The sequence below is a fragment of the Epinephelus moara genome, chromosome 9 (assembly GCF_006386435.1).
Source record: "Epinephelus moara isolate mb chromosome 9, YSFRI_EMoa_1.0, whole genome shotgun sequence".
Lineage (NCBI taxonomy): Eukaryota > Metazoa > Chordata > Actinopteri > Perciformes > Serranidae > Epinephelus > Epinephelus moara.
The window spans coordinates 20,976,395-20,999,636 of record NC_065514.1 but is presented as its reverse complement, the minus strand read 5'-3'; the positions used below and the strand labels follow the sequence as shown (position 1 = coordinate 20,999,636).

At 41.7% G+C, this 23,242-nt stretch overlaps 1 protein-coding gene across 7 annotated transcripts; it reads right to left on the bottom strand.

The window, feature by feature from the left end:
• Positions 1-1,361: 1,361 nt before the first annotated feature.
• On the bottom strand, positions 1,362-22,588 carry glis3 (GLIS family zinc finger 3). Of its 7 annotated transcripts, none has more exons than XM_050053798.1 (12): positions 22,268-22,581; positions 21,336-21,797; positions 20,589-20,754; positions 19,365-20,502; positions 11,121-11,282; positions 10,914-11,024; positions 9,819-9,881; positions 8,184-8,322; positions 7,955-8,027; positions 4,186-4,343; positions 3,499-3,672; positions 1,362-3,379 (listed from the first exon to the last, which is right to left on the bottom strand). In XM_050053798.1, the coding sequence occupies exons 2-12, from the start codon at positions 21,703-21,705 to the stop codon at positions 3,255-3,257; spliced, it is 2,679 nt and encodes an 892-aa protein (XP_049909755.1). In that variant the 5' UTR covers positions 21,706-21,797; positions 22,268-22,581; the 3' UTR covers positions 1,362-3,254. The 7 variants fall into 7 exon arrangements, 6 of the variants coding, with proteins under 6 accessions (XP_049909755.1, XP_049909757.1, XP_049909756.1 ...); XM_050053800.1 differs by having other exon boundaries at positions 1,362-3,376; XM_050053799.1 differs by having other exon boundaries at positions 20,589-20,751; positions 22,268-22,580.
• Between the last annotated feature and the right edge of the window lie 654 nt (positions 22,589-23,242).

The following is a 23,242-nucleotide window of genomic DNA, read 5'->3' as shown; positions in this document are numbered from 1 at the left end:
ATCACATGCGTGCACAGGCAGTGTCCAGTATTCACCATATCAGATGGCTGCATAGGTCAAGGGTGAACCATTCCTCTCCACTGTATTTTTATTGACTATTATGTTGCATTTTTTGCATTTTCCTCACGGTCCTACTTTGTTTTTCGTGAGTTAACTCCACCTATGAATACATCTACCTGAACGGTTAAATGTTATCATTATAGATGTTTGTCAAATGTTCCCTGTGAACTGGATGTTCACCTTTGCTTTACAATTATTGACAATAACATTTGAGCCTTAAATTATTGCCACACTACTTGTCATTTTCACACATTGTACAAAAGTGGTGCATATTGGTAAAAACAACTGACGTGGACATCTATGAAATTACTTACTATAAAAAAGCATGGCACTCATTTGCTCCCAGATAAAACCTTTTACCACATGGCACGAGTAGGACTCGAAACACGCACAACTTTTAAATTGCGATCAGTGACCAAACAAAGCCGGCATTGTTAAGAGGCTTCCTACTGCATGCAGAGCTTAACCAACCACCTGTGTCCACAGCGCAGCACTTTTTTTTTTGGTTAGCACTAGTACTAAACAGATGCTTTTTGGAAAAGCTGTTGTTGTTGCTAGGCAACTAGTGAAACCCCCATCTGAAGCATGACACTCTTTTGCTAAAAGAATAATTTTTCAAGTAAAACAGTTTGTCCTTTCAATTTCAAATAAGAAAAATACACTGCTGTGAAGATAGGTACCTGTTGGACTTGTGCAGACTTTTCACACTGGTCAGGTTTACAGCAGTGTTTGCTCATTATTTCTGAAGTGTACTGCCTTCAGAATTCAAGTGTCTTATTTATATTACTACTGTTGTGTTGTCTTATTTTGTTTCATTCAAATAGAAACATATGTATTAACTCCATGGAAAGATATGTGGTTTATGGTGTGTGCAAAGCTGCTTTTTGAAGTATCAACAAAAACAGTTTTAGAAATCCACTCAAACTATTTGTTGCACTATTTTGTAGAGCTTTAGCTAGATTAGTAAATCACTGACCTGGCTTTTGAGTGACAAAACAACAGGCAGTTTAAAAAGCCTAAATCAATGTCTCTTGCCTCATTTTATTTCTAGTATAATTTGTGAGCTTTAAATGATAAGAGCGTCATGGTTCCTTTATGTGTCATGTGTAAAAGCACTACATGTCTTCTTCATCACTTGCAGGGTGTTGTATTGCGGGGAACTGTAACCTTGTGAGTGATCTGTGTGGTGAGCTCTAACAAATGAAATTAGCCACCATGAACTGATCCACAAGAGAGTTAGGTGCATTGTCATATCACTCAGAGACACAAGGTGTGACAAATGACAAACAAGGATACAAATCATTTCAAATATATTCAAAAATTGAGGCACCATAACAGTGTTTTTGCACATTTTAGCCCATTTGCTACAAATCATGTAGACTTTACATTGCTGCTGATGGTGATGAAGTTTGAGTAGTTTTTTTCAACTCAATCAATCACCAGAATAAATGTAGTCACTGTGTGTTCCTGCAAACCATGGATAGGTCACATTAATGTATGTTATTAGATATCTTGAAACTTTATCTTTCTTTATGTTGTAACAAGGCTGGAAATGCTGTCGATGTCTTGCTAAAAAACATCCAGTTTTGCTGGTACAATCGCCGCTAGAAAGACAGCGATATCTTGCTAAAAAACAAGCTTTTTTTGTTGTTTGTTGGTCTTAAACAGTGGCCTGCAGCCTAGCACATTTGGTACCCTGGGTGAGCCTCCCCCTTGTGACAATACAACGTGTTTCGGGTTCACATGACGTCAGATAACTCTCCCATCTCCCCGAGAGAGCAGGTAAAGTGTAAGGAGCTGAGGAGGGGGGCAGGGGGTGGCAGGAACCCACAAAAAAGGCCTGTCTATTATTTGGTATGCTTTTCTATGTAGTTTTGTTGTAGCCTTATGTAATATTTCAAAACAACAGTAGTAATAGTTTAAGTTAGAAACAGTAAAAGATAAACATTTTGATTTTTTTTCTGTCCCCCATTTCTGGTGTCCCCTATGGATAACGGTGCCCTTAGCATTTGCCTACACTGCCTATGCCATGGGCCGGCACTGCCTGCAGCTTGGCAAGCATCTCACCTAGGTGTCACTCCATCCACCATCCCGTCCACCTCCTGATTATGCATATAGGCTACATGTCATCAGCGCTACATCCCTTTAAAAACATTGATATTATATGTACGAAATGTACAAATGTAACACATCTGGAATTTGCAAAAATGCACAATGCCAACATTTTCTTCTAGTGACTGCAAATTGTTTTGGGTAATCCTGGTGATCATCATGTCTACTTTTTTTTTTTTTAACTAAAAGTTGTGATATGGTTACATGTTTGAGCAGCTCAAAGTGTGAGCTGGAGTGAAAAGTCTGCGCTGCAGTAAAATAACTGGTAAAAATAAAGGCAGCTATAATGAATAGAGTAGTTCACCTATCTCAAGTCTCAACTGAAATTCACTACTATAGAAGAACAGAATTAAAAACGTGTTGCACATAGGCTACCATGCTATTAGAAAGCATCAACTGCAGTCTGAACTTGTGAAGTGTGTGTAATTTGCAGTGAATAAACCAAAACATGTAAAATCACTGGTACGGTCATTGTTTCATGATCTAGGCACAGGAGCAATCAAGGCGCATTACAGCACTATACTCTAACAGGTTAAGTCTCTGAACATTACAGTGAAATGGTGAGGCTGTCTTGTTACTATAGTTACAAAGCCATGGTTCTAAGAAAAACCTTAATAAATGATCCCTTGCATACATTGCTTTGATTGCAATGTTGAACATTGTGCAAATTGACACCATAAACTACCTGAAGTACTCACTACATTAACATTGTTATACACAAGCTGTGTACAAACTGAGGAAGTAAACGTAAAAAAAAAAAATCCTGTAGTGCTCAGACATTAGTATACAGTGATTATGGAGGCAGAAGCCAGAGTGTTGAGTCAGATAGTACATTTATAGAGATTTAGTCAAAGAGAGAGAGAAACTTGCATTGCGAATGTGAGTCATTTCCTTCAAGACCCAGGGAGCAACATCTTGGACTGTTTTATTAATCAACCAATCAATCAATCAAATATGCTTTTATTTCACTAAATGAAGCTGCCACCAGTTTGCTATCTAAAGTGTTCTTCCTATAGACTGTTTGACTAAATGAAAGGGGACACAAAATAGTGCAAGGGAACAAAACCAACATCGGAGTAACATCATCCCTCTGTGTAGACGCAGGACACCTGGCTTGTGCGGTGGTCCACCACACTGAAGAAATCCCCTCCATGCAGCTCTTGATTAGGAGCCCCATCCTGCGACTGGCTGTGGACATCAAATCCTGCTGATGCACCCGACCCCCACACACACAAATAAATACACAGATGCATGTATGCACAGTGAGAGTTGTGGCAATAAAGTGCTCATCTTTGAGTAATTTAGTTTAGACTGTATTTTCATTACCTGTAATGCAGGAAAGAGCTGTTTGTGAGGTGGCCACCCCACTGGGATTATTGACTGCCTGAGCGAGGCTGTCACCAAAGGCATCAACTTGCATCAGGTGACTCGAGCCGGTCTGTGCTGTGATCCCTCCATATTGTGGGGGAGAATATAGCATCTTAATCTGCCCCGAGAGCTCTGCAGTGTAAATGAGAAAACCCTCACTCTTTTATCCACATTGTAAAGAACTCAATTAAAGTCTATAGCTTTTCTCCTTAAATTAAACATTCCTATAGAAAAGCAACGTGAAGCCGCATTTCAGCCCTTTCAAACCTTGTCCTTATCTCAGCAGTTAAAAGTAAAGCGTGTGTTTCTGAGCACCTTGTCAACATCACAGTGGCTGTCAAGTCCGCAGGGAAAAGAAGTGATATCTATTTAAAGGTACATAGAATGGAGCTGTCTGATTCTGTCTAACAAGAAAAATCACCAGCCACCTGCTACACATCATAAAGATATGGCGCTGATTAATGTGAATGTGAGAAAATCTGTTCAAACAGATTGTCAGACCACCAAGACATTTGCTAATAGGCTCTTCAGATGTGAAACTTACACAATAAACCCTTTTTCTGAAGAACCTTCCCCTTCTGCACGACTGTATTTACATCAGTTTGACACACCTTAAGAATCCACTGATGATAAACCTCGGAGTACCTGGATTGTGATCTGCTATGTCGGGAGGCTGGCTGGGCTGCTTCAGATCTCGGTTGTTCTGCAGGGATGTCCCATTGGGAGGATGCGGGAGGCGGGTGGGAGAGCAGGGCCCGCATTGGTCCCCGGGGGGGAGCTGGTGGGGGGAGGGATCAACAAACCTGAAATATTTCAGACTGAATTAAATACACTGATTGTGGAATTCAGAAAAACAACAATGTATGTTTTCATTATTTGAAAAAACAACCACAATTTTTATTTGTTTGCATTCTGCGAACCATGCAGAGGCATCCTTGTACAGTTATGACTTTCAAAACCAATTAAGACAGTAGAGGATTTGGTTTTGAGAGCTGTTTTATGATTTAAATATATGGTATGTATAAGGCTGGATTCCATAACCTGTAAGATGCATATTTGAATAAAAAGATTTCTAAATATTTATTTGATATTAAATTTTATTTACTGCTGATTGGAATCAAGCTTTACTGTATATTCTGTAGGTTTTAAAGAGGCAGTATTTTGCACCATGCTGAGATTTAATAGGTTCTACAGGTGCTTCCTTTGTTGTGCCCATCATCTATACTGTTTGTCATTCAGTGTATGGTGTTTCTCTTAAAAAATGTAAGACACATTATTATTCATTCATTAATTCTATACCCATAACCGCTTATCTTATTCAGGGTCAGCAAGGGCTGCAGCCTATCCCAGCTGACACTTGGAAAAAGGCGGTTTACACCCTGACACAGGTCGCCAGACTATCACAGGGCTGACACATGGAGACAAACAACAATTTAGGCTCACATTCACACCTACAGGCAGTCCCCAATTAACCTCACTGCATGTCTTTGGGCTGTGGGAGGAAGCTGGAGATCCTGGAGAAAACCCATGCAGACACGGGGAGAGCATGCAAACTCAAACACCCAGAACCCTCTTGCTTAAGGGGCAGTGCTGTGCTCCCTCTGCACAGTGATACAGTTAGCGGGTTTAGTTTGATAAAAAGAAAATAGTTCCTACATGAAACTGCTCACAACAAGGTCTGTGGATTCGAGTGCAGGCAGAAGTCTCTATGGCCACTATCTCCACTCGGCAACTCACACCAAAACATCAAAACTGATAGATTTACAAGTAAAAGGAAAATATGTATTTTGGATTTTGGGGTGAACTGTGCCTTTAAATGATCATTTTTAGCCAAACGTTGCACTTTAACACCAAAACCATTTGTCACATTCCATATTTGCCCCATTCTCACACAAAGCCTCAATAACCAATAAAGCACTGAAGCATGAATGCATCATGCGGTAATGACAAGGTAACAGTTTCACAGTCTGTGCTAATTTTACACAGACTTTCTTCAACCATTCGCATCAGATGAACATGTCATCACTTGTGACTGTCCGTGGGCAATCCTTTACTCGCTTGAATGATGCAGATGAGATGCACAACCTGACACCTATTTGAGATAAACACTCACTAACCCCATCTTTTCTACATCTACGTAATGAGGAAAGGATTACAGCTTTCGTGGATTCCTTGGCCTCACTTAGCATGGTGGCTTCCTGCAGAGATGATTTACCGATGTATAGTTTCTGCACAGTACGGGAGAAAAAGAGCAATCTAAGGTGTTTTAGTCATCGAGTTCATGACCACAAGATTGATTCTCGGTGCTTGGCAATTGATACAAGTAGCAACAGAGGCACCATAAAGGCACTTTATGATGTATCACTGTCTGTATATATACTATGGCCTGTGCAACATAAGCTCATTCATGGCATTTTCCATCACAATAATACAAAGTCTGTGCCTGCCATTTGTTCACTGACTTTTTCATAATGGCAGTGGTGCCCCTAGAAATTTTTCACAGGGGTGGCCAGATAGGGGCCACTGAAAAACCAAAAACCATAACTGAATTTCAGAATCATATTATGCTGTTGACATATAGGCTAGTTTAAAACTATGTCAGTATGAGAGTTAAGGAATTGCATAGTGATATATTATGGTGTCTTATTTAACACTTAATTTTACCTATTATCTCATATGCATAAATTAATACTGGTACAGTTTGAGTCCCACAACAAGTTTTGGGGAGACTTGTGGGTACACATAGAACCCATTTTTATTCAGATATCTGAGGTGAGAGGTCAAGGTCCCACATCAGCTATTAGCCCAAATTTGGAGCTCTATTTAGCCCCCTTCCAGACAAGCTGGCGTGGCATGGTACCAATGGATGCTTTAGGTCGTCTGGCTCCACAGGATACCACTATTTTCATGCTAGCTTGAAAAGTTAGAGAAAAAAAAATGGCCACAGCTTCTTAAAACAGTGATGTTGGCCTCCATTTTTTTCACCAGGGGGGCCAGCAATTGTATCAGAGAGGCCGTGCCCCCTCCCCAGCCCCTCCTTCAGGGCGCCACTGTATAATACAAGACTGCTCCCTCTCCTTTTCTAGCTTAAGTAGAAAAATTTCTTTTACTTTACTGAAAGTCTGTGCTGTATAGGGTCGCATAGGAGTTCAGCCCTACAGTAAATCACCTCAGTCTTTACACCACTGTCGCTCATTGTTACATTAAAAAAATCAAGGACATTACTTTCAGATTTGTGTATATCATTGTTAAACACAGAGGATTAAACTAGTAAATGTAAATACTGTTCAGTGGCCATGGGAGCTGACACCCCTGCTGTTAAGTTTGGCCACATAACACATTTGCAGGTCTACTTGCCAATAACAAGAATACTAAAGCAGCCAGAGTTTGCTGACAATATGCAAGGGCCTGAATGGGAACCGAAAGGAATCTCAGAGAAGTGTACAGAAAATGGCACCAAGGATTTTACAATCGATTTAACATCTAAAAAAAGTAATTACAGCATCTCTCTTCTCCCACTGAAACTTAAATGGTATTTTTTAGATTTTATGTTTCACTTATTGAATTCCTTAGCTGCTCTTGTCGGTGGCTATAGCATCCATTAATGCGAGTGGTCGAGACCAATGAGCCAAGGCAGGGTCTGCTTTTGCAAGCCAATTGTCTGCCCGGGATCCTGCAGCGAATGCTTTGGCCTACTGCTGATATGAGAACAATCACAACCAGTGAGGAGCCATGAGCATCTGGCTGCCCAGAGCGACAGAAATACTTTATCACAAGCTTTGAAGTGTATAGATGAAGGAATGTTTTCCTATGGATTGACGAGGGAAATGTGTTGCCAGCCACACTCAACCTGTAAAGCCTCTTCCCGGCCATAGTCGGCACACACACACCACCAACAAAACCCCCAACTCTTTAGACTCTTTTATCAAGGTACAAAACAGTGCTTTCTTTTAAACTGATTATTCCAATTATGAGCTTATAGTCTTGAAGCCATGACAACCAATGTTTAAGCTGATTGTTTCAGATCATCCAAAGGGAGGAAAAAAAAACATTTGTGAAGCATTTAAATCAGTCATGGTTAAAGTTGTAACTGTGCCAATGGGAATACAAAATCAAAAGAAAATACCAGTTGGCTTGCTGAGTAAAGCTAACAGCTCCAACTGTTATGCTGCTGCATATGGTTATATTCCACAGCGATTCAAAATGATTCATGTGAACAGCCTTTGGTTGTTGTTTTTTTTGCGTATGAATGGGTATGTGTTTGCTTTAGTGACTTTGTTTCCCCCTAAAATGTTGCTTTGATTCCTGTCCAATTATATATGTATACATAGATAAAGAACAGTAAAGCAGTTTGAATGATTTTGTAAAATTATTCAAAACTTAAATACAAAATTAAAAAAGAAATCCTCAGTACCTGTAATTGTCTTGCAAGGAGCACAACAGAGCCAGGTGAGGATTGCTGGTGGAGTCTCGCCCCTGTGGAGCAGCTGAGGAACAGGATGACAGACACTTCAGGGCTGTCCACCACAGCCTAAATCTAATAGATAAACCTATTATGTGCACATGGTTGCATGGGGGATATGCTTAAGTGTCTGGTTTTCACATCAGACATGTTAATGCAAAGAGCCAGGACTTTAACATACCAGAATACTCTGGTATACACTCATGGGATGCACCAGGGGAAGCGTCTATCCTCGTCAGGGGAGAAAGGCTTGGTTGCAGAGGATGGATGGTTAAACAGTCTGTCAGCGTGTCCTGAGGCACATCAGCAGTGGATTTCATCTGGAGACATGGCACGTGGAACATACACCGATCAGCCAAAACATTAAAACCAATGACATGTGACGTGAACAACATCGATCATCTTGTTACAATGCAATGTTCTGTTGGGAAAACTTGGGTTCTGACATTCACATGGATGCCACCTGACACGCTCCACCCACCTAAACACCAGTGCAGACCAGGTATCCCCCCTTCATGGCAGCGGCAGTCCCCAGTAGCATTGGCCCCCCCAGCAGGACATTGCACCATGCCACACCACAAAAACTGCTCAGGAGTGGCCTGAGAAACATGACAGAGACCTCAAGGCATTGACCTGGCCTCCAAAGTCCCCAAATCCCAGTCTGATCAAACATCTGTGGGACGTGCTGTTACCCCACCTCACAACCCACAGGACCCAAAAGATGTTGGCGCCAGACACTATAGGACACCCCCAGAGGTCCTGTGTTCATGCCTTCAAAGCCAAGTCCGATTCAAGGAGGACCCACCGTGGATCGGGGGTACCTCTGGGGTACCAGCACGTCCGTCAAATGGATCAGATTGGGATCTGAGGTATTTGGAGGCCAGGTCAACACCTTGAGCTTTTAGTCCCATTCCTCGAATCATTCCTGAGCAGTTTTTGTGGTGTGCTGGGGGGCCACTGCCATCGACCAGTGCCACTGCCATAAGGGGGTTTACTTGGTCCGCAACAGTGTTTGGGTGGGTGAAGCGCATCAGGTAGCATTTACATGAATGCCAGGACCCAAGGTTTCCCAATGGAACATTGCATTGAAACAAGATGATCAATGTTATTCACTCGCCAGTGGTTTTAATGTTTTGGCTCATCGGTGTAAACAGTGGTAAACAGCTTTAACAGTTATGTGATTCTGGAGGAATTTTCTTTTAGTTGTTGTATTATATATCTAACAGTATTAATGCCATCATCGCTCTGGCTATATATTACTTCTCTTACCTCTCTCTTTACAATGAATGTTGTGCACTTTATATATTTTTTTAATATAATAGCCATAGCAGAATAAAAGCCAGTCATAAATAGTAGCAAGCATTATGACAATCTCAAGGATTATAGCTTTGCTATCCTGAGAACTATTTGCAGCAATGACAAGCACTAAGAGATTATGGATGCTATGTGGGTTAATATACAGTTTATATTGCAGTGGCCTTAGTAGGAAACAAATAAATAACATGCCCTTGATCTTGAGAAGCATCAGTGACATCACAATAACAAAAAACATTTATTTGAGTTTTAGATGAAAGAAGCCATGCATGTGGGAGACTTCACTTTTTTTTTTAGTAACAACCCACCTTCTTTGTATCTATGGTGACATTACCCTCAGTAAGAGCTAAAGAGCATAAATCTCTCGCATGCATGCAAAAATCTCAACTGCAGTGCCATAATGTGAAAGTTTGAAATGGTGTCAACCTGAGTGGGAAATAAAGAAGGTGAAAATAAGACAAAGACATGACAAACAACATAATTATGTGTGGTGCTGTGAGACCTGGGTCTGCCAGTGTGAGCGTGAGTGGATGAAAGTAGGATTTTCATCTGACGGCGCGCACACCTACATGTGAGTTAATGAAAGTTAAAGTAAATGACATTTTTCTGTGAGCAGTTAAGTTGCAGAGTTGAACAGAGTGGGATGGAGAGCACATACACGAGAGGATAATGCTCAATGCTGTCAGCTAATTAGGAAAAATTAAAGCACAGTGACATGATGACATGTGAAAGGTAGCTTTTCTTTTGTTTGCTGTATGGTTGCAAATGTTCAGGTTGTGATGCTGTCTACTTGCAATCATCACTAATGAGATTCGGTAAAGGTGGGAAGTTATTCTTGACAGCAAAACCTGGAGGCAGCAAATGTTGTACAAATCAAATTCATTTGATTTGTACAACATATTGTACAACATATTTGTCAACATAATTTAGCGGACAGCATTGACCGTATAAAAATAATGAACGTAGCCACTGTGACATCACCTATTGGTTTGCAGACCTCTGTTTTGAAGCCTTGAACTTCGATTACGGCTGTCGCTATCTTGGTTTTTTGGAGCCAGATACGATATTTGGACGAAAGGGTGGAGCTATGGAGGAGTGAGGGGTGGATCTGATCATAGACTGTGGAGACACCTTGCAGACAGCTTGTCACTCAAGTGGCCCCGTCCTTAAATATGCTGTTAAGCTATAACTTAATAAAACATAAGCGGGTAAGACATATAAATATTCATCCCCCTGTACAGTTGTCATGAATGTTGAAAGTAGCAAAAGAGATCAAAACCGTTTCGTATACCAGGCTGTAAACATGTTTATTTCTGCTGTTAAGTTGTGCATTTTATGATAGGTGTCTATGGGGATTGACTCGCTTCTGGAGCCAGCCTCATGTGGCCATTTAAGGAACTGCAGTTTTTGGCACTTCAATGCTAGCTTAATTTTCCAGTCACAGAGGCTGCTGCTTGGCGGACAGTTTACACGTTCATTCAGGTGTGTGCTTAGTTTTATGTTTCACAGTAAAATACATTCTCAAGAACAATGTTTGTTCTCAAAAAGGAAAAACTTGTGAATTGTATAACAGCATGTATTGTAGTACGTACAGTACCTTCTTCCGCAACTGCCGTTCTTTAGTGGAGTGGGATTTCACGTGTTTCCTCAAGGAGCTGGGATCAGTGTAACGCTTTGCGCAGCCAGGCACCTGGCACGTATATGGCTTCTACACAACCACAGACACATGCAGGCACACGTGCACATAAACAAGCCTTGAAGTACCATCCATTATTGTATGCATTTGTGCAAGGCTGCCACTCACTGTGTCCAGGTGTGTACGCTGGTGTTTGGCTCTGTCACTCGAGTTGCTGAAGGCCTTGTGACATCCTGGGTGCTGACACACGTACGGTTTCTCCCCTGTGTGGCTACGTAGGTGGATCTTCAGATTTTCCAGCCGAGAGAAAGCCTTCTTGCAGCCCTCGAACTGTAAACGCACATAAACAGTGTAAAAATTGTCCTGCTAACAGATCAACACATTTCTGCTACATTTAAAAGACACTTGGGGGACATTAATTTGAAGTCATTTATGTATTTTTGCTGTGGGCTCCATCTGGTGAAATATCCAATATAAGCTCTACAAGCATCTCCAACCTGATGTTACACATGCACCTGGAGCTATGAGCTTATTAGCTATAAGTTGCTGCAGACAAAAGCCTGCTGATCTGTGTGTGTGGGAGGGATTGAAAACAAGGAAATACAGAAAACCTTTTGAATAGAAAAATTATGGTCAATTAGTCTCAACTGACACTGAGGTAAGCCCTAACTGCTCACTGCTAGAGTAGTTTCACGGTCGACAGGTGAGCAGCTATGAAGCAGCAAAGCCCTGAGAGGAGGAAACATTTGGGAGGGGCCGGTGCATTGTAGTTTTATTGGAAGTTTATCTAGTCAGAGCTTAAACTCCTGGCTGTTGTAGTGAGCATGATGGGATTCCTTGTCTCTATATGTCTGATTTTTATACAACCACATTGCTGTTCAAGCCAATTCCTACTCGCTGCAGTTTGTACTACGTAATTTAGATGACAGTGCCAGTGTTGGTGTTACAGTGCTAATTACTGGAAATATCCTCTGCATGTAACTTTGCTACAGAGCTACTACTGATACAGAGCACATCACATTATCTTCCTGACAAATCTGGCACCGATAATTGAAGCTAGAGTCTAATAGATCAATTTTTTAAACAATCCGCTATGTGTGATGCTTAACAAGCACTCTCTGTCCGTGCACAGGCCCAGAAATAACCTTATTAAAATTAAATGGTTTCTGCTTGTGAGCCGTTTTAATTACAGTCATGGTCATGCCCTAGTCTGACAGGTAATTCTTAGGAGTTTACTATCAAGTTAAGATAGTAGTCAGAGTCAGAGTTATTCGATATGATACCGAATTTACAGGGGCACAAATGTAGTAGAAATCCATGGTGTGTTTTCACCCATTTTCTTTTTGTGTTTTGTATGCACTCATGTTGTAAGAGAAGCTATCGTTGTCACAGTGATGTTGGGATCTGAATATTGTTTTATACACATAATCATGAGGGTTTGTGATTTAAAACAATATGATTTGTGAAAACTATGTGGGTTTGTGAAAACTATGATTTGACCCTAACACTCTTGCAAAAAATCTAAAAAAAGAAAAAGAAAAAAAAAGAGAGTTCTTTTACTCTCCCACTGTTTCAATTATACATTTAATTTTTCTATTGTAATAAAAGTAACACAGTTCTGATGGTTGTGTGTGTCACCAGCAGGGGTCAGTGTTTATACACACATCACTGTATTGTCATTTGTGTTTTGAATCGCTCATCTTGCATCACCTTGACAGCGGCTGGTAGCTATCAATTACAAAACAAAAAAAGTCACTTGTAAACTATCTGTGATACATTTACAGCAAAACTCAGACAGAGGAATGAATACATTATGTGTATAAGAGGCAGCACACAAGTCTTGCACTACTTCATGGGCAAGTGCAAGGCCACAGTAATCCTAACCAACAAAACAGCTCCTTTTTTTGCAGTATCATGCGACCACAGTGACTTCACTGCTAAAATATGTCTTTCTCTGTTACTCTCTCCCTTCCTGTTCACAGGGGGGCTGGAATGTACTTACTAAGCCTTATGGAGAAACACACAGACCATGTCCAATTTTGTTATTTTTCTCCTCTAAGACGAGATTCCTGACATACTGATACCTCTCAGTCATCGCTGCCAAAGCCAAATTAAAATGTTTCTGCCCATTAATAGTTCACTAATAACATTCCTCCGCATTCCACAGTAACACTTGCCTTACTTTCTCATCACGACACAGCTGTTTCCTGACATCTATTATTAAGAAACTATCCCGCTTCTTCTGCAACTGAACTTGAAAATAAAGATTTTTCACATCACTTTTTACTGAACTTTGAAGCAACACTTTTGTCACAATTTAATGTTTGTAATGATGTTTGATAAGAGCATAGATTTGATAAGCACTGCATATGAAGAATCCAATTCTCAAAGCAAATGACTAAATTGGAAAAAGAACAAAACTGTAGAGTAGCACAAAATGAGACCGGCTTCCCATAACCTCTTCCCACGCATTTTCGCTCTGGCACTCTTTCCAATTCTGGTCTATTACAATAAATGCTCTTCATAAAGGGGATGGTCTTGCAAAGTGGACCAATCCTAAATATAGTTTAAAGAAAAGAATTAACAACAGACCCCTCAGCTAGAATGCCACATGAAAAACGGCACAGACAGAGATAAATAGTCTCTCACAGCCAAAGTGGTCAGACAACTGAGAACCAGCATAAAGCTAAAATACTGCCAAGACTCGAGACTAGCCAGGGGTGGGTAACTGTGTAACTCTCTCTCTGTCTCATAAAGCTCTCATAAAGCGCGGAGGGCTTTTTAGTTTGTCGCGAGGGACGTTTGGTCTGAAAAGAAAGCAGCATGGCTCCTCAGTGTAGATCAGTGTTACAGCCAGCTTCTGACAGGTCCTGGCAGGTACTCATGCCCTGGCTGAACAATGACAGCTGCAGTCTGTGCCAGCAGAGTCTGTCCAGTGCCCAGTCTTAGCCTGAGGTCAATTCACTCTGAATTCCACTCTTCCCTGTTTCACAAGTGATGTTTCTCCCCTCTTAGCTCTTTTTTTGTTTCACCTGTTTCCTTCGACTGTATATTTTTAGCTTCCCAGTCGCTGTCTCTGGTGACTTGTACCTTTCTGCTACACGAGAAATAATTTTTGGCACAGCTACTCAAAGTTTGGAACAGAAAATAAAATCAAACATATGAGCTTTAGAATAATTAAAACATCACATGTACAAAACTGTCAGTAACTGGCAGAGGTGTGGACTAGAGTCACATGAACAAACTTGATGACCTTAGACTCAACAAAATCAAAAAAGACTTGCAACTTGACTTGGACTTTAACACCAATGACACCAATGCATTTTGACTTGAAAATAATGGATGCCTTCCCTCAAGACCAAAGATTATAAAGTGTGGAAAAAATCATTAATTTCCTTTCATTTTTCGATTCAAGTAACCTTAACGCTATTTATTCCCAGGAAGTCGACACTTCCCATCCATCCAATCAAGTTGCAGGAGCGAACTATTATCACTTACGTTATGTTATTGACCTCCAGTTGAAAAAAAAAAAAAAAAAAACATTCCAAAGATAATTTTGTCTGTGTACAAAAACTACGTTGTGGTAAACAAAAAAACGGTAAAATGAGGCTAACATTGATATAGCTAGCAAGCTAATGCTTAACAGCTAAAGTCGTATTTATCAAACTCATTTAAACAAATAAATGCAAATTTTAAAAAGCATTGGTTATTTTTGTACATTTAAATTAGCATTACATTTGGTGAAGAGCGCATTATGACTTGTTTAGGTGTTGGGAACTCAGTTCAAAGTATTAACATGGCTAACATGGGATTCGAGACTTTAGGCCCGTTTCCACTGAAGAAGTTCCTGGTACTATTTGGGGGGCAGGAACTACTACAAGAACGTCCCCTCGCTCGGCCCTCTCAACCGCCGTGTCTCCACTGAGAGAGCGGAGTAGGAGGATGGTTCCTGTAAAGTTACCGGGCTCTGGATGTGATGTAACTGTTGCGCGACCATTTTGACCAGGGCGACGTAGTGGCATAGGGACGCTGTTAGCTGTTAGCCGATAGCGGTGTCTGTAATAACTCACTAAACTCACAAAGTGGCCCGTGAAAAAAATCTTTTTTCCAGCGGATGTCTTAGTTACAACATGACTGAGCTAACTGGAGTAGTTTCATGTCGTATCCGACAACGGGAGGCTTTTAACAGATGACGTCCTGATGTTAGCTCTGCTGCTGCTGCTGCTGTTAGCTGTCCCTGTCAGCTGATGCTTTCTAGACATTGCGATTTCCCAAAACTGAATAAATACCACACATAGCATCACAAAACTGCTTTGCTAGCTCAATCATGTTGTAACTAAGATATCCGCCAGAAAAAATATGTTTTTCACGGACCGGTTATTGAGTTTGTTTACATGGCAGTGGAAGCTATGAACGAGCTAACCCTCGTCTGCTGAGTTTTAAAAATGCCGGCTATTTGTTGCTTTCTGTTGATGTCACATTCCACCTTGAGTATATCCAATCAGCACCAAGTAATCCCCAAGCCCCAGCCAGGAGTTTTCGGGGCGTTCTGAGTACCTACTCCGAGGCAGGGACTTGTTTAGCCCCTGTAAAAGTTCCGGAACTCTGTCCTTCGGGGGTGGGTCCTGCGGTGGAGACACGCACCAACGGCACGGGCCCCGTAAATTTACCCCAAAGTTCCTGCGGTGGAAACGGGCCTTTAAAGTTTAGGACATAGGACGTGACCTGGGACTTGTCAGTCTTGATTTGGCACTTGATGTTGGACTTTACATGGGACTTGCCTGGCTTGACTTGGGATTTGACTTGAGACTTGTTTGTGACTTGCAAAGACAATGACTTGTTACCACCTAAATTTCAGAAGATACTGGGACTTTTCATGTACCCAAGGAAGAGGTTCAGAGCTCTGGATCAGCTAACGCCTTTGTCTACTAATGCAAATAATGAAAGAATCTGTTACATGAACGTGTATTCCAGATGCTAAAGCATTATCTCCTAGGGTTAAATCTAAGTAATTTCCCTCCAAACAATTGTAAGGATGGCGCTTAAAATGTTGTCAAACCTGAAATCTTATCGGGCCTGCTTTCACTGGCATCAGCGAGGCTTGAATTACAAGCTGCTCATGTGGGAAAAATTTAGTGGATTAGCAGAGAACTAAGGTTTCATTTTCACTCCTGATCACAGCATGAATAATGCATACTGAAGGAAAGAGGATGAAGTCAAATTTGGCCAACTTTGCCAAGAACTGATGCTCACTGGTGCCAGTTATTATTTTACTGAACAACAGCCAGTAGAATTTGAATTCAGGAATAACATTTATATGTGCTTGCTACAACTTAACCAAGTGGAGTTTTCACATAGTGCTTTTAAAACCTCATATGTTTAAATCACAGTGACATACACAAACAAACTGGTGAGTCAAGGATATGTTAACAATCTGCTGAATCATTGTCAAACAGATTGTGAGATGACAGGTACAAGCCTGGGCCTGCCCTATACCTTCAATGTGTAACAAGAGCTACCTCATTGTTCTGCTGCTGCGAGCTCTCACTTCATTTATCATGCATCAGTTTATTTACCTGCCAATCACTGCCAAGGAAAAACTGGCTGCTGCATATTGGACGACTGTATTATATGAGAGGTGGGCTCATTGAAGAGAAATTTGTTTTCTCTAAATGTTAGAGGACTTTAGCTTTTACAAACTGTTCTGTGAGATCCAGAGTTTTCACATCTGGCATTTCCATCATTTAAGCACTACTTTTCTGCCTCAGAGGGAGTAGGTGTAATCACATGCACATCCTCACGCAAAGATGTATGGAAGCGCTCATGTAAAGACAGAAACAGCCTGCACTCTTGACATAATGTTCAGTCTTGACCTGAAGAAAATCCACACAGAATCAAAATGTCTCATTAAAGCACAGGAAAGATGAGTCGAGTGTGCTGTCTCTTCACTACGAATTAGCCCGTACTATAATTACTGTACCACAAACACAAGTGCCACTTTGTGCCAATTCTGTTTTTGGCAATGGGTTGTGACCATGAATACTTTCTTCATTATTGAATGATTACACGGAACACAGACCCATCCCACATTTGCAGCCCCATGGCAACAGAGCGAGCTCCAACTAATAAGTGAGTATTTTGGTACAAAAGGTCGACTGCAGGTATACATGCCGTTAATAATTGACTTGTTGAAAGCAGCGATGTGAAGCATGTTTGGCGAGTGGTTTGTCAATTACTCATCGAAGTCTCAAGTATTTTCCCAGTGGGAGTGAGAAAAAAAAACAAAGGAGGGAGTTGAGAGTGGTGTACAGTCCAGATATATTTTTTTATCCATGCTAGCAATGTGTTTTCATGTTTTCACCAACCACTTTGGTCCAGACTTTGGTTGAATTTTTATTGAATGCCACCATTAGATTAACATTATTATACTTACTTAAAACCAATTACCTGCAGAGCTGGTGTAGATGGAATTTGTCGCTAATCAACAAATATTAGCATGCTAACACACAAGGGTGTAGGTTTTGCTTTAATATTGGGAGGGGACACATATGAAACGGGTGGTTTTGGGGGTCCTCTGTCAAGAAAGTTTGAGCATCAACTCTTATTTTCCTCCATTCTGGCGATTTTTATGCACTGATTTGTCCCTTTTCTGTATCAGTTTATGGTGTAAATGTCTTTAATTATGTCAAAGTAAAAGTCCTGGGCTACTTTGATGGAGGCACACATTCTAAATATCGAAGGGGGCGTGTTGCCTATGCTAACACCAGGGGCGGAAATATACACAGTGCAGGCAGTGTGGGTTGCACTGTGAGGTTGGGGGCCCATAGAGAAAGATGATGATGATGATGATGATGAACAATGATTGCTGGGTAATATATATGTTGATGTCATCCATGTTGAGTCTCTGTTTGATCATGTGACGAGATGATATGTGCACAATAGCATAAATTTGGGCCCATCATAATAGCGTGCGCCAGTTGTAACTACCTTACGCCACTGGCGAATGAGCCTAGTCTCACTCCAAAGTTGTTGAAATCTGGCATAGTGACTTGCGGCGTCAACCAATGAAAAAAGTCCTTTAACTTTGGTATCATAGACGGCTGGTTGCCATTATAGTTTAAAGCGTCAGGGGGAAAACACAGTTGGACAAGGACGAAAGTTAAGGTGGCGAAAGTCTGAGTGGGAGGGGCAGGAGGGGTGGTGGATGGGTCCAACAAATACTGACTTTGACCAGAGAGAGCCGTGTTCGCATCACGAAAGATTCTAAAGCCAAATCCTGTTCTTTTTTCCTAAACCCAACCACGTGTTTTTGTTGTTGAAGGAAAAAAAAAACCTGCCAATTTGCAGTGTTGTACTACCATAAACTTCCTGTGAGAATGGAAGTTGAAAGAAGACAATGCATGTAACAGGCAGAACTTGACGTCCCAGAACATCAACAACAAACACACCCAGTGGAAAGTCTATGACCAAAACGTCAATATGTGACGGAGCTGGAGTGAGAATGTGGTGGGCTAACACACGTTGCTAATATGGTGAACATGGTAAACATACATGTGCATATTAGCATTGCCTCCATGAGCATATTTGCATGTTGACAGCTTTAGACTCTTAGTCTTGTTTCTAATATCCTCACTTCACATTTAAAACAAATGAACAAACTAAAGAGGCATCATTAAACTGCAACACATCTAAAAGAACAAGATCATCCATCACGGACAAACAAAGCTACTAGTTCATCAATAATTCGGCCCATGGATAAGCTCCAACTCTTTGGCCACAAACGCAGACCTGTAGAGAGCCAGACTATGGGGCATCACCTTCCCAGATCGACAGCCAAGTTTGTCAGACGGTGGCCTGGCAAACCCCCTGCTGCTGACAAGCCCACTAGCTACTAGAGAGGCACAGTGCCATGCCAGATCTAAAGGGCTAGGCATCCTTTGTGCTGATTTAATAACTACATAATTGAGTTAACTCCCATGTCAATTATCACAGAGCTCTGCTAATTACCCCATGGCTAAAGTTAAGAGGAGAGAGGGGCCATATTTTTGATCTAAACCTTGGCCATGAACACAGAGCACATGAAGGCATTTGCCCTAAAAAAAGGTTTTTTTTCCTGCAGCCTGAGGCTTGAAAGCCTTCACCTAGATACTGTGGCTTTGAATGGAACATTGAGAATTGAACTCAGTGAGCCCCTGACATTCATCATGTTCCTGCTTTGACTGCATTCACTCATTCTTCTCACATAGTGGTAAAAAAACATTCATCTGCCTGAGAGAGAGCTGTGCTATCTGTGTATTGTTAGCAGGGGAGATAGCAGAAGGAATATTCTTTCTAAGAGGCAGAGAGATATAAAGTATGAAAAATAGATTCTGTTGCATGAGAAAAGACAAGGTTGTGATCTGCATGTTGTACCGTGCACTTGTTGGGTTTCTCTCCTGAATGGACCCTCATGTGGATAAGAAGCTTGTATCGAGCATTGAAGGGCTTGAAGTTGCGTGGACAGCCCACCCAGTGGCATGCGAAATCCTCTGCCTTCCGCTGATCCACATGTAGTTTTTCTATGTGCCTTACCAGCTCCTCCCTTTGGTCATACACTGCACTGCAGTCCAACCACCTGCAGCAGTGGGCCCCATAGTCCTCCAGCTCCCCTTCTTCCTCCTCCAGCATAGGGACCTGTGGTAGAAAGCTCATCCCATGCCTGGTAGGGACCATGGGAGCGTGTGTGAGAGGGTCCTGAGAGGGCGGCTTTATTTTGCAGTGACGTCTAGTGAGGTGGATGTGCTGGTGTGAGTGGTAGGGTGGTGGAGGCCCCTGTGGAGTAGCAGCTTCTTGGATGGTAGTCAGCAGTGTTGGCTGCAACTGTGGAGGAGGCAGCAGGTTGTTGGTGGTTTGGCTGCAGCTCGCTGAAGTCCTCTCCAGTGCCCCTCCTTCCTCTGGGAGACACTGCTGGTCCACCACCATGTTTGCCATCTGGCTCTCCAGACCCCCTCCCTCTTCAAGCAGCTGCATACGGCCATAATCTGTCTGTGGGGCCAGAGCCTGTGAAGAGCCTGGTGTGCTGTAGGGATGGGTGTGGGGGATGCAGCTGCCTCTCACACCCAGGAAGTGACCGTACCCCTCAGAGTGGACAGGTGAGAGTGTAGGGTGAGAGGCTGGAGAGCTGCGGGAACCATTGATATAAGCCACGAGTGAAGTAGGTGATGTGCGTATGATGGAGTTGAAATCAATACCCATGACATCCGACAAAGGCGACATGGAGAGAGCTCTCTTTTTTGCACGAGACTGTCTGGGGCTCCCGGCATCACATGCAAAGAGGTACGAGGGCAGGGAAGCAGAGGTGCTAGTGCCACCTGATATGGTTGTGCCGGACATGGCTGTGCCAGGTGGGAGGCTGAGCTGCTCCCCTCCCTCGCTTGCCTGGTTGGAGCACTGACCCAGTGGAGGAAGCACACGGTAGCCGTACGACCAGTCGTGTCTGCCACTGAACACTGACTGTGTTTCAAACAGACTCAGAGTAGTGGATGCCAGGGATTCTCTGGATTGTACGGATCTGAAACAGATTGTTGTTATCCACTTTAATATCACTCCTAAGATTTAGCGAGCTCATCATCACATACTATTATTGATATTACCCACCTGGCGTCAGTGTGGGGAATCTGCACACTGTGTGGATGTGATGGAGGATGTTGTGCAGTATATCGTTGGCCTGTCACAACAGTCATGGGACTGCTGGTCATTGTCAGATTAGCAGCGGCTGGCTGACCAAGAACTTCCATGGTAGCTCCAGACACCGAGCAAGCTGCTGGACACAAACCCAAAATTCAATAAATGTACAGCAGTGTATATAGCAGAGCAACAACTTTTATCCACATTCAATAAATCCCCACAGATCAGTTGAAAGTGTTAGCATAATATTACGCCACTATCTGGAAAACACATTAGCAAATGCAAATAAAACTCAAACGCATCACATTAAATCTGCTTTAACTAAGGTTTATGCAGCAGATTGCGGAATTTCCCTCGCCAACCTGACACTTTCTGCTCTGTTAATCACTAATGAGCTTTTCACCTCCTTCCACTTTTCCCCCGTAGAAAATTTAGGGACAAGCTTTATGCTTGGTTAATTATCAATAAATAAGAACAAGACGTAGCTGGCAGGAAGACAGTGAGGTTGTGAGGAGCACACTGAGAATAAGTGAAGTATAATGAAGTGAATAGTAAATCAGTTGTGGTTTTGTTTACGGCATCGTTCTGTCAGACTTATTATTTTATGGGCTGTGTGCTCTGTTTTAGATCCTGAATATTGTAAATTGAAAATACTGTCCTGGAGAGTGAAGTTGCACCTGCATTTTGCGATTAGATATGTTTCACCTTTGTTTTTACCTTTGAAGCTGTGAGAGGAGCAACGTCCAGTCTGTACAGTAGCTGCCACTGCTTTGGTTGTTCGATGATGTATAGGCACTTGCTGCTGTGGGGATGCAGTTGATATGTTCAGATGTTTCCCGTTGGTCAGCACCTGTCTGCGGAGGCTCAGGGTTGGCAGCACAACATGGCTTCCGCTCTGTTTCCCAGAAGCAAAGGAGTGGATGGCTCCTCTTGTCACTTTCTCCATACCCGAGGAGGGATTGAGATCGGCCAGTTGCGGGGAGGACATGGGCAGCCTGATGGGCTGGGACTGGTGTCCTCTGATCATGCTCAGTGACGGGGACACGCTGCAAGGAGACACCAGGAGCTGACAACTTTTTCCACTCATGGCTGAAGGAAAGTCACGAGAGGCTCATGAGGAAGTTGATCCAAGGAGCAGCAGTTTGTAAATTGTGCTTTACGATGATGCAGTGCTCATACCTAGGAAACAAAAACAACAAAATATAAAACCTACAGTCCACAAATAAATGTAATATTAAACCAACAATACACAGACTTTGTACTTTGAACTTCAAACCTGCAGAAAACCACTCAACTGGAGATAACTTCACTGTGCACCATGTATTTTACATTGTACTTACAGATACACAAAAAATACAGATATTAGCCAATATAAAGGATGTTATCATAAGACAGTATATTATTTTTAAATATCAGCATGCTATGAGAGTTAACATAATGTATCATAAACATACTGATGGAACTTTTAGGCTATAAAGAAAATCTGTTTTCCCACTATAATCCATAAGAACAGCAGCTACTCGATTTAATCTAATAAAAGTTTAATAAAAAAATGCTTACAAGTGTTTCTGAAAAAGTAAAAGAGAAAAAAAGGACTTTGCAGTCAAGTTTTCCATCATACCTCTATTGTCGATGGCGCGTTCACTTACCTATTGCTGTTGTCGCAAACACTTTCCCCAAAGTGACATGTCAGGATGAATCGCTCCTGCAGTCCGCCGAGCTGTGAATGTAATCTGGATGACAACAAGAGATCAGCTGCCGTGTTTCTCTCAGAGTTTGTGATGGCTGTGCACTGAGCAGAGAAGTCAAGCCTCTGAGGAATCTCGCAGTTTGAACCGCGGCGTCCCACCTCTGCTGTTTCCAGGAACTTCTTTCCTTTCACCGGTTACCCCTTTGCCCTTGACTCGGCTCTATGTGAGCGACGTCATTTCAAACTGAGTGCAGTTTAACAGTAAATAATTAAAGATTTTTTATTTGTTTTGTTAGTTTCGGGTCTCCTGCTGGAGTCTGGGCGCGTGTGCGCGGATATGGGAGCGCGTGCTCCATGATGCCACCATGAGAAAATATTTATTTCTTACTATTGGAATATTATTATTCTTTTTTCTTTTTAAAAAAAAAAAAAAAAAAAAAATGAGTTTTCAATTTAAATTATTGTAAAGGAAAAATAACGTCCACTTAAAACAACTTTTATTCCGCACTTTTAAAAACTTCCCACTCATGCAGTAATTTAATGTCACATTTAAAGGGACACTTCACCCCAAAAAAAATACCATTTATAAATCAATTAGTCATGCTGTGTTACCTTGACTTCTTAAAGAAAACTTATCTTTTCTTGCATGCATCCATGGAAAACAGTGAACATATTGATTGAATGATTGATTGGGGGCCATTTAACAACAGCAAACTGTATAAAAAAACCCCCTTATAATTAAAATGACACCATTAAAACTGGACTAAAAGTGAAACTTATCGATACTTCAACGTCTTCAGGGAATTTAAGATAAGTGAAGTATTACTTGATTAGACTACTTAAGATGGCTACAGGCTATCTGTTGATTCTGATTCTGAAGCATAAAAATTTATAGTGGTAAGGTGAAGAATTTTTGGGTCTACTATATAACTGC